This window comes from Chelmon rostratus, chromosome 3 (genome assembly GCF_017976325.1).
Source record: "Chelmon rostratus isolate fCheRos1 chromosome 3, fCheRos1.pri, whole genome shotgun sequence".
NCBI classification, from domain to species: Eukaryota; Metazoa; Chordata; class Actinopteri; order Chaetodontiformes; family Chaetodontidae; genus Chelmon; species Chelmon rostratus.
In genome coordinates this window covers 19,916,215-19,931,910 of record NC_055660.1, presented here as the reverse complement: position 1 = coordinate 19,931,910, position 15,696 = coordinate 19,916,215, and the positions used below count along the sequence as shown (strand labels likewise).

Genomic DNA, 15,696 nt, shown 5'->3' with positions numbered 1-15,696 from the left:
TTAAGTGATGGGTACAAAACCATCAAAAGCTTATGAGGTTAATATGAGGCTTCAGCAGTCTGAGTGAGTCACATCAAGTGAATATTTTCCAAAGTTTCAGTCTTTTCATAGAAAACTTCCTCTTTGTGTCGCGCCCTCTTCAGCTGCAGAGGAATGATGGTATGTGCATAATCATTGTAGGTCAGATAACACACACAGCAGACGCAAGCCATGGTCAAAATTTTTAATGTTCATTTCCACTTGTGCCATTTCTTGAATTCAGATTCCTGCAGTGACTTACATCCAGCGACAGGAATCGGTAAAGAATGCAAACAGACATGTCTTGCATCGTAACACGCGTTAAAAACAGACACCACAGGAATAACACTTCATGTAGCTGAAACCTAGGTGCTCTGGCGTGACAGCTGGCTGACACAGCGTTCGCGCACGTGACTCGACAAGACAGAAGCAGGAGGGAGTTCTGAATTTTGGTTTAAATAATGTGACGTGAAATGTACAAAAAGACTGTTCTATAGTTCCAGTGAGCAGGATCGTTAACAAATGGAAAAGGAGGGTAAAACACAGGGAAAGAAAAGAAGAAAAAAAAAGGCTGAGCTGTCATAAGGTCACTTGTCAAATCTAGGAGGGGTTTACCAGAAACACTGTAAGTATCAGGACCAACAACATTCCACTGACTTGCAATGGAGAGACTTGCCCTTGCTGATACTGGTAAGGATGCAATTGGGGAAACCCAACCTTGTTTGATGTTGTAGCCTAACACACAAACAGGCACACTTTATTTTAGAGCAAATTTTACCTATAAAAACACGGGGCACTCAAAACCGGCACTGGGGGTACAATAATCTAAGGTTTGAGACTACAATATAAAAAAGGCTTATTCCAATTCTGTTACCTGACATGGGACCTACAGTAACCATCTGAAGACAAATGTTTGCATCCTTCAGATCACAATGACAGTCATTTATGTGGCTCCTACATGGATCATAATCATATCAGTAGAAAGATTTCAACTTCATGCAACAACAATACGACAATTATTCCACAAAAAAACAACTAACAAACAGGTTAAATTAACAAAAGAAATAAATCTTCACAGTTATGTTCTCACATTCATACGTTACAGACCAGACGTGCATGCAAGATGGGTCGAAACCGAACACAGTGCAAAAAAGACAGCTTTTTTTCTTTGCGCGTGTTCTAGAAACTGCTTGTATAATCACCTACAGCTTGTGATGGGAGAGATTTACCACTGGTTTATAGTAGAAATGTGATCCTTGTACCCTTTCTGGCAGGTCTAATGCATTACAGGGCAAAGGCAGACTTTGAACCATGTAATTAGAAATACATAAAGTGCTTCTGTCAAAACAAACAAACAATAAAAACAGTACAAAACAGTTTTCAAAAAAGAGGTATCAAAACAATGCACTTGGGGATGTGGAGGAGGACTGGTGTCTGTTGGACATCAGATAGGGTTCCTGTGGTACAGACAAATGGGCTGGGGGTTCCTTGTTTGAAGAAAAAAAAAAAAAAAAAAAAAAATAACAACAAAGGATGACTTCAGAGATGAGTGGATGTAAGGAGGGGCGGCTGGCTGGGATTCAACCCAGTATGAGGCTGGACTTGCCCCCGGGGGGATTCCTGCGGCCGGACGGTAGTCCTGCAGCGGAGTCCTCAGCTGGAGGGGCCTCGTCTTGCTGCCCAGAAGCTGCTTCGGGCTCAGCAACACTGTTTTCTGAACACAGGCAGAGAGATGGGTCAGTTACATTTGGAAACGGTCATTATCATTTTGCACACGCTGCCCTGAGGCAACTCCAAGCACACATCCACATGATGTGGGACAGTCAAAGTCCAAACCTTATGGTCACACATTTAGATGCATCTGTTTTTCTGCATTGTTTCAGCCTAGCTGGTATCACCGCTGCCAAAAAAGAAGCTGATATTGAAGTAAAGGTGGCACGAGCAATTATGGAGAAAGACTGCTGATACTTGAACTCAACAGTCAAACAACTACACCTCTCCCATCAGGAGTTTCAACATTAGGACTGCCTAGCTCCACTGCAATACAAGAACGATGCAACAAATGCATACTGTGTATATGATATATTTGACACATCACAAATCTGTTCTTTGTAACACTGACCAACTGATACTGATACAATACAACAGGCTAAATACCAAGTACTGCCAAACTGGGTGATGTGACCAGAAAAAACAGGTGCTTACCAATATCGCGTACAGAAGTTTCTCCATCCTAAAATAAAACAAGCAGAAAAAAAGTGGACAGCATTACATTATTATTCACAGACTAAAAAACAGGAAATTCTGTACCGCGTTATCAGTCTCAATGGAAGACTGCACTTAAATGTCTTTTGGTACGGCCTCATTCCTTTGTAATTTATAAACAAGCTGCCTTTGTGAGGCATGAAGGGAAGATGAAGATAAAAAAAAAAAACTTTCAATTATTTGGACTTCTTTGCTTCCCTATAGCATGTTTGTCTGCTCTCAGGTTTCACTTCATGTCTTCCCACCACAACTCATGATCTGAGGCATGATCTTACTGTGGCCGGGGCATCTGCAGTGTGGTTGGCGGTGGGGTTCCCTCCTCTCCTCAGGGGGGCTGAAGGCTCACCACACAGTACTCCTGTGGGCTTCCCACCTGGAAGAACAAGGAGACATCATGGCTCAGACAGACGGGCCTTCGCACAGGAGGTGCAAAGACAAAATGCCATAGTTTTGTGCAGGTCATTCACAGTGCGCTTGGACCACATTTAATATACATCAGTGAACAACAGTATCTGAGGATTATAGACCAAAACCTGCTCCGAAGGAAATGAACTGTGGAGTTGTGCAATAGAGGAACATCCCACTGTCAAATCCCGTCTTAACCATCCTGCCACACATGATACTTCCTCCGTGTTTTTCTTCGCCAGTATCACACAAAATAATGTGGAACAACATGCAAACCCTTCTGGGATTTCATTGAAGGCAATCTGATGTCTGCTAGATTCTCAAATATTTACATGAGGCACATTAGTACAGACAACGACTGCACTGTGCAGCTGTGAAAACGAATCTATAAACTGACCCAAATTAAGTGCAAATAAAGTAACAGCAAACAGAAAAGATGGGCTACATTTCAATTTAGGCTGGATCTCAATCGACATGGTGAAGTTTTTGGTCAGCAGACGATCACAGGAAATACAACTGTGACAAGTGGCTCCAATCTTCCAAGTGAGAGCACACACGACGAGCACTCAAACTCGCTACAAATATTAAGATGTGATGCTAAAAGCATCTGAGTGTTGACAGAATGCATGGGATTTTCCAGACATGTAAACAAAACTGGATCTCTGGAGTTTCAGTCATGACATTGGAATGGGAAACAAAGGCCCCACCAGGGGAAAAACCCTGACAACAGCAGTCCACTGATGTCATGGCCTGACCTCTTGGCCCACACTAAGCTGGAATTTTCTTCTCTTTGACATACTTCCTCATCGTCTCCTCTTGGGTGTTGGGAAAAATTTAAATTTTGGAATTTTCACTTTCACACCAAATGTCATTTTTACAATACGTCTGTTCACTCGAATGTTAATTTCTAACAAAACTGTGCAGTCACGTTTTGCTGTGTGGGCTTTTCCCCTTTGAACCATGGGCTGCTTTGCTTTGCTCAGCAAGGCAAGCTGACCGCCAAAATATCACCACCAAAGCATTTTTGATGTTCATCGCACTTACATTACTGTTTTAAAAATGTAATATAACTATTGATGATATCTACTTGGTTCATCTTTGTACAGTAAATTGGCTCTAATCTTAGTTGTCAACAGTGAAGTGAATGGAAGACAAGCAGAGAAATGGAAAGTAAATAATTACATTCACACTTAAAACAATTGTTTAAGCACTGATGTGTTAATTCAGTGTTACGCCACTAAATTTTACAGGAAAATATTGTGCATTTTATTTCACTAAATTTAGTTTGCAGCTGTAGTTGGTATAGTATGAAATGTAACCCCCATTTACGTGAAAACGAGAGTGTCCTGAACATAGCGAGAACACAAACGGGCAGCAGAGAAGCGGATTATGCTGCAGGAGTGAGTTCAGGAGTTTCTTTGGATGGTGACAAACTGGAAAAACAAGGTTTCTTGCCAGAAGACCTCACGAAACTCTTATTTCAGACAGTCCAAACACGACTGACTTCTGATATCACATACGGATGGTTCCCCACGCGATGCAGACGAACGGATGGTCAGCTACTGTTACATAATGCGGTACAGTCACATTTTGGTGAAGGAGGAGGAAGAACTACGGACTGAAAGCTCATTTCTACCACTGATGGTGAGAAGTAAAAGGAGGAAGAAGGACATTTCAGAGGAAGAATGTGCGAAAGCTTCACTATGCATTCAGCCTGTGACCACATAGAATTTCTTTAAATATCTTCTGTAGGTGTTATTGTGTTAGTGACTGAGAGGAAGAATTTCTTTGGAAAGAAAAGCCAATATATTTAGGTTGTTAAACACTGTCTCAACAAACATTTATAATAATAGAAAAAAAATATGTTAGGAAATTCATCTAATTCAGAAATGACTGTTAACATCTGCCTCTTTTAGATGAGGCTTCTCTTTTTTGCTTGAAATCAGATAAACACTTAAAAGGAAAGCTTATGTAGGAAGAAATGACACTGAAAAGATGTCCTGCCGTTGACAACACGCCTCAACTGGTCGCTTTCCCATGTGAATGAACTGACTGAAAACTCCCTAATACACAACAGGCTTCCTGGATGATAAATCCCTGCCTTATTGATACAGAATCCAGGCCGATGCCGTCACAATGTCAACAAACTTTGGACGTGCCAATGACAAAAAAAAAGTCACTGGGGCCTATGTCTTTCAATCCACCTCTCCTTTCACAGCATTGTGGGAAAGCCAGATGTAGCTAAAGCTGCCAGAACACTTCCAACTTGACATCTGCTGTGGACTTTTCACAGCTACTGCACTTTTGGACATTTTCCCAAATGACACAACAGCTGTTAATGCTGCTGTCGCCCTTACAGCACATTTGTTTTGTCCTCCTTCACATTAGTATAAAGCACTTCCATCGCACTGTAATGTACTGTGGTCAGTGCACTGAAAGAGCAGCTCATCTTCCCAGCCACTGGATGAACATCAAAAGAAGCCTTTCAGCACTGTACTGTGGTGATTTCATTGGTGCAGTGATCACAACGGTGGCTTTAGCTTGTTGGTGCTGATCCTCACCGCTGATATTCTCCCCATACCCAAACATCAAAAAGTGTTCACTACAGACTCTAAACCCTGTTGGTTCACAGCAGAGAGCCAGCTTTGACGAGCTGCCAGCGGCTTTTGTGGCAAATGTTGAGACAATAATTTGAGCCAACTATTACATAACTTGTTAAATTCATGTTATATCCTGGAGTCCTCTGAGAGGTAGTGCTGTCAAAGTTACAGCTAGCCTGTCTCCCACTGCGATGTCACTGACTGTGCGACAAGGGTGAAAAAACAAACTAATATTAACATCATTATTCCCATCCCATACTCAATGAGGAACGGTAACTACAGGTAATCACCATTTACTAGAAAGGGTGTTGTTGTGACTGGCCGAGGTTGCCACTAAATTTGTCTAAATTTCTTGTCACTACATTTCCTATTGCTGTTTATATGAAATGTTTCATTGCACATAAAAATACACTAAATGATTATCCAGTTTTTATACTGAGATTTCAAACATGTCCAAATGGAAAAAAACAAGATCATTGTCAAAGGAAATAGACACAAATTGCTGTTCCATCTGAGCACTAAACCAAGTCTGAGACCAGAACTACTGAAGATGTTTGGATTATGGCCCGCTGTTACCCATCCTGTATGCCAGAGTGCCTCATCTGCAGGGACAAGCTATCAAACGCAGCCACGGCTCTGGCTAAGTGCGAGACATCTCTTGTAACAGATGTTTTTCCATCTTAAACAGGTATATGTGTTTGTCTTTGTGTGTGTGTGTGTGTGTAGGGATGTGAAAAATGCCTCCAGAAATTTGGGAACCACTTCACTAGATCAAATAAGCATACCTAGCATCACTTTTACTTCCTATCATGTTTCATTTCCTCTTTTAGTAGCATTTGGCTGTCTATCATTCTGCATTTCAAGAGAGACGGGAAAACCCAGCACGAGGCAAGAATGAACCAGCCACAGTATAAGGCCGTCCAACAGTGTATTTGGTTTCTTATCCTTGTATCATTCCACTCAGAAGTACACTCTTTAAATTTCTATAACAGGCATGTCAAACTGATTCCATAAAGGGCCGTGTGGCTGCAGGTTTTAGTTCCAACCAAGGAGGAGCACACCTGGCTGGAATCAATTAATCAGCTGATCTCAGTCTTCAGCTGATAACTAAGTGATTCCTTGATGTTGGTGGTTGGCCTGGTGTGCTCCTCCTTGGTTGGAACTAAAACCTGCAATCCTTTATGGAATCAGTTTGACCTAAGTGTTCTATAATAAACCCTGGGATCTAAGTAGGACTTGGGGGAGCTCAATTCTACATGAATATTTCAGATCTCTGCAGGCTTGAGACAATCCTGATTAGTGGAGAAACACTAGTCATTGAATATCTAATGGCAGTCTGAAAGAGAAATCAATGTGTCATTTGGGCACCTAAACCCATTCTGTTATGCCAAGCAGGACCACTGGAGACGGAAAATGTGATTCTTATGTATTCACGGCTGTCTGAGGCTTTGAGTAGTCTGGGGAGGCAGAGGATCAGTTTGTACTATCAGCACGAGAAAAACCTGCAGTGAAAACCTTGTTTATCCCGTGAATATGAGAAATTCAGCTGTACACTTTCACACTAAAGGAACAAATGTCTAGAGATGAGGTAGATAGTACCTGGTGGGTTGTTCCTTCGATTAGCATAGGGGTCCTCTGGCTCAGCGAAAACACTGGAGGCCATCTTGTTTTTCCGGACGGGAGGCTTCTCCTCATCTGCACCGAGTGAAATGTTGGAACCGCCACCAGGAGGGCGCAAAACCCTGGAGAGAGAGAGAGAGATGGTCAACAGTGTCCTGGCTGTTTTTCTGGAATGTCTTTTCTCTATTCTAGAATTCTATATTAAAAAATAGTAATAAAACTACCCCAATGCTCTGGTTCAGACTAGGGATGTACATAATTAATCAATGGGAACTTATGTGCTGTGCTGGTGCCATGAAGTTAGAATTAGTATTACCTCTAACAATGATAATAGGTTCTCACTACAAGTATTTCTGATACTCAGTATAATGTACGACAGTACCACAGCACCACACACTAAGCCTCCAAAATTACCTTTAAGACTGCACAACCTTAAACTAGGTGTTTAATTAAAGCCCAAAATAAGGTCAGAATCCCCAAAATATACATAAAAATAAATAATATAAATAACAATAAAAACAATAACAGCCCTGGATCTATTCATCTGTTATTCTGATCATGCATTAAAGCCTTCAAAAATAACATATCATTGATTAAAAAAATGCGAGTACGTTTTGGGCTGTCTGTCTCATTCAAGCAGCAGCTCTATTTCACACTACTTGGCACACGTGCATGCAACGCGAGAGAACGAGAGAGAGAGAGGCGGCACACAGACGGCCTGTCATTCTTGGAATAAGTAAGGTAGCTAGGTAGCTAATTCACTGAGGCAAGACTTGAATGCTACGGATATGAGAGGAATTTTTTCAAAGAGAAAACGATGAAGGCAACAAGGTGCAGGAGAGGCTAGAGGGGCTGGAGGAAGAGCTGTCTGCTGGATGTGAGACTGCCACCGCCTCGTCCACAAGCTCAGGTTGGTGGAGAAGGGGGCACTTTAAAGCTAGCTATTCTAGCTCAGCGGCTCTCAAACAAGACACAGAGGAGACACAGACTAACAATGTTAACAGATATGAGAGAGACAGAACTTGAAAGAGCAACAGGAGCACAACAGAGGAAGGGATGAGGCCGTGAAGACAGATGTTATCATATGGAGAGAGCACAGAAGGCACTGGCTACACTGCAGCAGGCTGACTAATAAATAGCAGTAGAATGCTGATTTATGTACAGCTGTCGCTACATTGAATATTGGCCTGTAGCTGGCATCCAACAGTGTCGCTCTGTCAGCCCATGTGGAATAACGATGACAATTGAGGCCTTATGGGAGTAAAGAGTGCATTGATAGTAATGTGCTCAAATAATCGGTCAAGTCTATGTATGGAATAAATTGATAAATGACACGTTTATGCTCTAATCATCACAAGAGAGATTTGGTTGGCATATGCTGCATCCTTTTTATGAGCAGGAAAGGAGAACTAAACAGGAGGAGAGAGAGCAGAGGAGGTGGAGAGTGGGTGACAGACAGGTGAGACACCAAAAGAGCTACTGGGGAAGTGAAAAAGAGGAGTGCCACAGATAAGGCACAGAGTTAAGACAGACATGACAGAGGCAGAAGCTATGAGACCAGGGCCGCTCAATTTTCTCAATGAACAATCCAGCAAATGATTGCTTTATCAATGTCAAGGCTCTTATTGTTTCTTGGGATTTTACTCCTGCTGGTGAAAATAAAAACAATTACGAAGTTGAATAAGAACTCAGATTGAATTATTTTTGTTTGTTGTGACTTCATGTTGTGAAAGCCAGTCTACGTACCTGACCCTGCTCCTTTGGGACAGAGCACATCTTATATTCATTTTACTGTGAAATAAGTTGGAAATGGTGCAGATTTCTGGGCTGGGCCAAACCCCCAATATTTCAAGATCCTAACAACGTCTCTGTCCTTTAGGATACTTATTGTACTATTCACACGGTTATGTCCATATTGATTAAGACTCTTTCTAAAACTGATAGGTAACATTAGATAGTGCTTTCACATTGTGAAAAAAACACACTGGTCAAATGCATTTTGTATTTAGCATTAATCACGCGCTATGATGGAAATTATCGTAATAACCATGATATCGAGAAAAAAAAACGTTCATTAAAACACTGAATTTTAAATGTGCATTATTCCTTACAAATATCCGTAGAATATCAGTTGTTGTGGATTCCTTACACTGCATCTCTACGGTGAAAAACGTACATTTAGCTCGAGTTATTGTCAGGTGTAGCCATCTGTAACATGGCCCTCGCCTGAACGAGGCCATATGCTGGGCAGGCTAGAGGATGTCTTATTGTACCTCCCTGATCATCTCGATAACTGGTCTGGAATGCACGGGGGGCCCCGCCCAACCAGAATGACAGATCTGATCAATCATTCGTTGTCAGACAATAAACACGATAAAGGCATGAGGAAACATATAAGGACGGCAAAAGGCCTACATTTCACACTAACGTCTGATGTCGAGCCGCCTTGTCTGTACTTGCTAGCTAAGCAGCTTCTCTAGCTACAAAAGGGAGGGTACATGTGTGCTATGTTGCTAGCTAACGTTAAGAAATGGGAAGGGTCCATCCCAGCACACAAAACAGGAAGGTGTGGTACCGAGCTTTACCCAGGCGTCGTCGTCCCATGCTTAGTTGCAACCATTTCGAAGCTATTAATTTATCAAAACGGGCAGGGGTCAATATGTTAGATTATACGTTGACCTATGTCACGTTAGCATTGAGGCTAACAGCAGAGGATGCTGGACTTGTGGCTTCATGGTGGCTACAGAGCGGGCTGAACGACGCCTTTACCTGGAGCTGCTTTTTGATCCGGGCTCCATGCCTTGATATGTCGTAGTCGTCGTCATTTTTGCACAAGAAGTCGTAAAATATCTTTAAATCTGAAAGGATGCACGCGAATTACACTTTCATTAGTAGTACTTCACCGCCTCATCATTGTCTATCCTAGCCGGTGGTTCCCAATAATCAACCTGCCGCAAGTCTGAGCGGATCAGTGTCAAACTGACCAGAAGGAGCCGCCGCACTTCCGCTCACGTTTTCAAAATAAAATAACTTACCTTGACAAACAAAGGTTGCGACGTTAAACTAAAGTTAAATCAAATCATGTATAATTCGTTTATGTAAGAAGCACATGATTTGTGGTGAAATTTCATTTTTTTTTACCCTGTGCTCAAATAGAAATGACGTACTTAGAGTGTAATTTGCAAGGAAAAGGCTGTATTTCCGGTCTGTCTGCTTCCTTTTGGCTGCTTCTCTGTAATTCATCCATGGATTTGACACAACGGTGCTACAGAAGCCATTGAGGAGAGGGCGATTCTGCAGCCTAAGTACCGCCCACAAGTGAACAGCTCCTTCTATGATTGGATCCTGGCACATTAATCAAGCTTGTGATTGGAGAAATTACTTTGCTTTACATGCATATATCATGCGTGGTGCTGACCCAGAGGTCCGCCATCAGTTATCATATATTAAAACAGCTGTTCTGTATTTAATTTTTTTTTTTACGAATATATTATGTAGAGCTGATACACCTTATAAGAAAAAGAAGCAGTTGGCAGCAAAATTAATCTCATCTTGGCTGAGCTGATGAATCTGAGGGGGCCAAACAGTTCAAAAGTTTTAACTGAAATTGTCCAACTGGAGTTTTTTCCATGTAAAGGCTGAGATCATCATGCTATAAGTGGAACAATATACAATACAAAGCTGCTATATTTGAGACAGGACAGTACTTGCATTCAATACACAAATACAACAACCTATTCTAAATACTGTGAGCAAAATCAAAATTGGAAGATTGGAAAAGAGCGGTGTCACAGAAAAGCAGAACTTCCCAATTCAGTTTCACTCAAGGTCAGTTTTAGTTTTCAAGATTCAAACCACATCTTGTTTATCGTATCAACAAAGTGTACAGCATTGCATTCAGGAGACAGCCATGAGAGCTTAATGCAACAGTGCATGAAACCTCCAAGCACAATGGTGGAAATATTTAGATGTGTGTGTGTGTGTGTTATTCCTATTTTGGAGATGGTGCCTTGCACAAAATTGACCAATGATTAAAGAGAGCTTCCAAGTGCTCTCTTTTCTGCACGCATGCCCTTGTGAGGCTGAAAGTTGTGAGCAAGGTTTTTTTGTTTGTTTATTACCAAAGCAAGACAGTGATTCTGAACAGGCACTGGGGCTGTGAAAGGCCTGTCTGCAGTGCAAGAAAGAATAAGAAGTGCTGGCTTCATGGCTCCCCCAGCAGGCTAAAAGAAAAAAGAAAGCCAATTCCCACACAAACCCATTTGTTCTGATTACATCTGCTGCTTTAGTTTGATAAGGAATCCATAAAACATACAGGGACATATGTTTAAAAAAAGACTCAATTTATTCCAATAATACATTTTCATAATAACAGATGTGAATTTAAATGCAGGCTTACTTGACAATAACAAAATTCCATCTGAACCTCAACATAAGTATAAAAACCAAAAAAAAGAAAAAAAGGACCAAGGAGTTTTCTTCCAAAACTTCAAGGAAAGAAAAAAAAGATTATGATGTCTTTTATTTCTTCAGGACATTAGACTCACTGCAGCTTACAAGGTGTCAACACTCCACAGTTCAGACATGTTAAAATACATATGACAGTGTGAGTAAATCTAGGTACACCAACTGTGCTGCTGCATTTCGCAAACGTGGATGGTGTCAACACTGGTCATGAGCATTTGAAGACTGGGCATGTTCAGGGATGAGAAGGGGAGGTAGGGATGTTTGTAGGAAACAGTCTTTAAAGAGAAGAGCCTCCGGTTTGCTGTTGGAACACGTCAATCGTATCTTCGTCCTCCATTTCTAGCTGCAAGAAAAAGTTCAAATGTCAGTCAGTTTGTCGAGTTGTTGTGTGAGAGACGGAAGACACATCTCCACAGTAATGGCCTGCGCACAATATTGCCTCATTTATCACCATTTGACAGACGTAACTCAAACTGAATGACAGTCGCTGGGACAATGCCTTTGTCAGGGCACTTTTGTTCTCTATTCTGCTTCATTTTTATTCTCTCCATTTGTTATGACACACTCAACACTTCTTGCATCACAATAACTGCATTTTCTTGTGTAGGCAGTGGCAGCTCTCTACCGTGAAGCCACTTAGGAAGTGCTGACAATGACAGTGAGGTCAGCAAAGGTTGGTTCAACAGTTATCCATATATAGTTAGCCAGTTTTGTTTCACTTTTCGTTGAGGAGTTGGTTTGAAACTTATTGTATTAAATCTCATACAAAGCATAATAAAGCAGAGCAGGTCAGAAAACATCTAAATGTTACAGATGTGTTGTTGGAAAGTACCAATTTTTTTTTTTCATTCAATGTTTTCAAATGAAGCTTCGAACCTCTGTCATCATAATTTATGACGTAATTACCCTAAAATAAGTAAGTGCTCAAACAAAATCCTTAATTTGAACAAAGTGACCCATCAGATTGAAAGAGCAAAGTCAAAATAAACGTTTTGTTATTGTGGTTATGTAGATGTAATTTATGGTGCTGTTAGACTGCTGGTAGACCGCTCTGTTAATACAGGTGCGTGCCTCCCTTTGTGTGCGGCAAGCAGAGGAGCGAACAGTTTTTTTTGGAGTTATTGGAAATCGGATCATATGAGTCAGAAACACTTCGCAGCCACCACTGAAAACTAATTCTGCAAACAGTACAATAGTGACAATGTTAGTGTGGCCTAATCTTAGAAAAATGCAGATATACCATGTTTAAAAAGAATGAATAGACATTGAAGAAGAAAAAGAAAAAAAGAAGCTATATCAACGTTTTGAATTAAAACTATGTGGTGCAGCCCTAAGATGGAGCTTTGTAGAGTTTCGTCTAACCTGAGACTTGCAGCATTAAAGTAAACCTGGACTCTGATCTGTTCACAGCTGCTGAGTGCTGTTCCTTAAGGCTGTGCTTTATCTGTACACAACACCAGCACTGTAACATGTGACATATACTGCACAAGGCTGACGTGAGAGTATAACTGCCCTCAGGACAGATGTATCCCATAACATATTTGCTGAAAACAAAAGTATAAAATCCAAGTAATGCACAATGTCCAAGGCAGCAGTATTGTGGTTAGTTTTCATTCTGTCATCCATGACGATGAAAAGTACCCATATGTAGGCTGAACAAGAGGGTGCAGCCTTACCTGCGAGGGTGTGTCTGTTTCATTGATGGGCTGACCGTCGAATCGAAATCGTATTTGCCTCATTGTCAGCCCCTGTGTGGACAAACAGAGAAACAACAGGTTTAAAATACTGAAACTCAACATTGTGGGGCACCCTGGTGACCAAAGTGTTAAGGTGCTGACTATGAGCAGCCCCATGTCTCTCTCTCCTCAATTTCTGTTATCTGCCTAGTGTCAGCACCTCAAAAAATAAATAATAATGAAAAAAATTAAGAACTGCTTCAATTAAAATCTGTCATACAACAAGATTATCCTTTATTAATCCTACAGTGGGGGGATTTGCAGTGTAATAGTGAGAAGCATCAATTTAAAAAAAAAAAGAAGCTATGATGAAAAAGTAATCAATATAAGTAAAAAAAAGTGGTTGAATTCACAATGTTGTACATAGGATATATCGCTATTGCTCAGTTTAGCATGCACTGATATTGCACATGTATGAATTTGTTAGTTTCAGTGTGTGTGGTCTACTGGGAGCAGTGCTGGTAGGAAAGTCTGACAGCATTAGGTGAAAGAGCAGCCCAGCACTGTCCAGCATGGGGTGGGACATGTTCTCCATCAGAGATGAGAGCTTAGCTCTCTCTCTCAAGACCGAGCTGGCCTTCTAAACTAGTCTGATGAGTCTCTACCTGTCAGCAGTCAAGATGCTGCTGGTTCAGCAGACCAACCCCTAGAAGATGGCTGGTGTTACCACAGAGTCAAAAAAGGTCCTCAGTACTGCTCCGTGAACTCCAAAAGGCGACTCTCCTCAGGCGATACAGAACATTTAAGATTCTTTAATCATAGTTTCAATTCCATCAATTTAGAAAATAGACACATGTGTCAAACTAACCAGATATCAGTATTTCATGACAGTATGATCGATGGAAGTACGACGAGCAGCATCCTCATTCTCAAGACCCTGGATCCCTCAGCCAAGTCCCTGGTCTCCGGTTTTGACAACCACATACTCAGCCTACTTGCATTGCAGTGAACTTGACGATCACTTCTTTAGAGGAGAGGAAGTAAGTGTGCAGTAGCCTCACCTGCCGTTCACAATAAGCTTTCATCAGTTTGCTGAGAGGAGTGTGCCTCTTGATCTTGAACTGCACCACTGAGCCGTCCTGGCCTGCTACCTTCAGGTTGATGTGCTCATTATTCTCTGTCTTCACTCCCTCCTGGAGGAAAGACAAAGCAAAGTTTGCAACAAGGTGCTTTCAAAAACATGCAAGGAAACACACGAGGTTGGGTAAAGTGTGGTCTCCGACATGTATAGTGCATGCCCCCCCCCTAAAACCCCTTCCGTCAGGGTCAGACACTCTTAAGGACTGACGTACAATATGTACCTCAATGAATTACAGCAAAACGTATAATAGGCTGTTCACATCACGTGTGTGACATGGGGTTTTAACCACGGTTACATCTGCACCTGGTGAGCTGAGATCGGAGGACCGCTGAGGTTTGAGGGAGTAAATACTGAGAAAGGGCAACATTTTCAAGTCAACGTTAGCGTTAGCATTAGCATTAAGCAAGTGAAATAACAATGGCCTACAACTCATAATAATGCACAACGGCCTAGTCAGGATGGAACTTGCAACTTTTAAGATATGAACAATCCATCTGATCCTAAGACACTCGGGTGAGCGGATAATAAGCTTTAACAGAATTCAACGAATTATGAGATCCGTTAAACAGTTAACGGTTTTGGCACAGAGAATTCATTTTGGCCCGTCGCTGCTGTACACTGCTGTTTCTCAACGTTAGCTACTGACTTTTCTTCGGCTTTCGCTAACGTTACCTGGACTCGCTACGTGTTACAGGCGCATCGCCAATACTGATAGTAGCATTCAAGATGTGTTCATTATTTCTATTTAAAAATAATTAGACATGGCCATTTCTTTCATAGCGCCCGGGTCCGGGAACGTTAGCCGCGTTAGCTTATTATGCTAACATTACCAGCTTGCTCGCTAGCTAACGCGGTGGCTCCGGTTTGTAGCGTTTGGCCTTCACTGTAATAACGCGACCGATGACGCATTGGCCTCACAGTCGGCTTTTCGCAGTGCCATCCGTACAGTACTGGCACACGGACGGGATAAACACTGCACGGAAACTCCTTACAAAATCAGCTCCTTACCTTAGGTTTCTCGTCTGCCATGGCTGCTGCTGTGTCTGTCCGCGCCTGTTCTGCTCTGCGGCTGCGCTGTCTGGCGCGCCACTTTGCGTCGGCTGCAGTGCACACAGCTGCGCCAGATCAACCGAGCGCTCCTGGGATGTAGCCACTGTACCAAACATGTAATTCCTGTCATACAGTCTGCATTTGAATATGCATTTGCACTGACAAACTTTTAATAACGGAGCATCAGCAAGTTGATACACAAAAGTGAAGTACGGGTACTTTGAGGTACTCGTGCTTTACAGTATTTCCGTTTCATACTACTTAATAATTTTACATTACATTTCAAGGCGATATGTACTTCCATTCCACAACATTTATGACACAGCAAAGGTTGGTAGTTGCTTTGTAGATTCAGATCTTACACACAACCTGAGATGAGCTTTTCGCCTATCCAACAGAAATGAAGTAGTTAAAATTATCTCCACCTCGACCAGCTATCATTTTAACTCACTGC

The 15,696-nt window shown here is 41.8% G+C and overlaps 2 protein-coding genes across 2 annotated transcripts; both read right to left on the bottom strand.

Moving 5' to 3' along the window:
• Nucleotides 1–219: 219 nt before the first annotated feature.
• On the bottom strand, nucleotides 220–9,867 carry LOC121604284 (jupiter microtubule associated homolog 1-like). Its single transcript, XM_041933763.1, has 5 exons — nucleotides 9,678–9,867; nucleotides 6,888–7,030; nucleotides 2,559–2,656; nucleotides 2,224–2,251; nucleotides 220–1,732 (listed from the first exon to the last, which is right to left on the bottom strand). Exons 1-5 carry the CDS (start codon nucleotides 9,731–9,733, stop codon nucleotides 1,599–1,601), a joined length of 459 nt encoding a protein of 152 aa, XP_041789697.1. The 5' UTR covers nucleotides 9,734–9,867; the 3' UTR covers nucleotides 220–1,598.
• A 1,370-nt stretch (nucleotides 9,868–11,237) lies between these two features.
• On the bottom strand, nucleotides 11,238–15,327 carry sumo2a (small ubiquitin like modifier 2a). Its single transcript, XM_041966772.1, has 4 exons — nucleotides 15,201–15,327; nucleotides 14,113–14,244; nucleotides 13,052–13,123; nucleotides 11,238–11,718 (listed from the first exon to the last, which is right to left on the bottom strand). The coding sequence occupies exons 1-4, from the start codon at nucleotides 15,219–15,221 to the stop codon at nucleotides 11,653–11,655; spliced, it is 291 nt and encodes a 96-aa protein (XP_041822706.1). The 5' UTR covers nucleotides 15,222–15,327; the 3' UTR covers nucleotides 11,238–11,652.
• Between the last annotated feature and the right edge of the window lie 369 nt (nucleotides 15,328–15,696).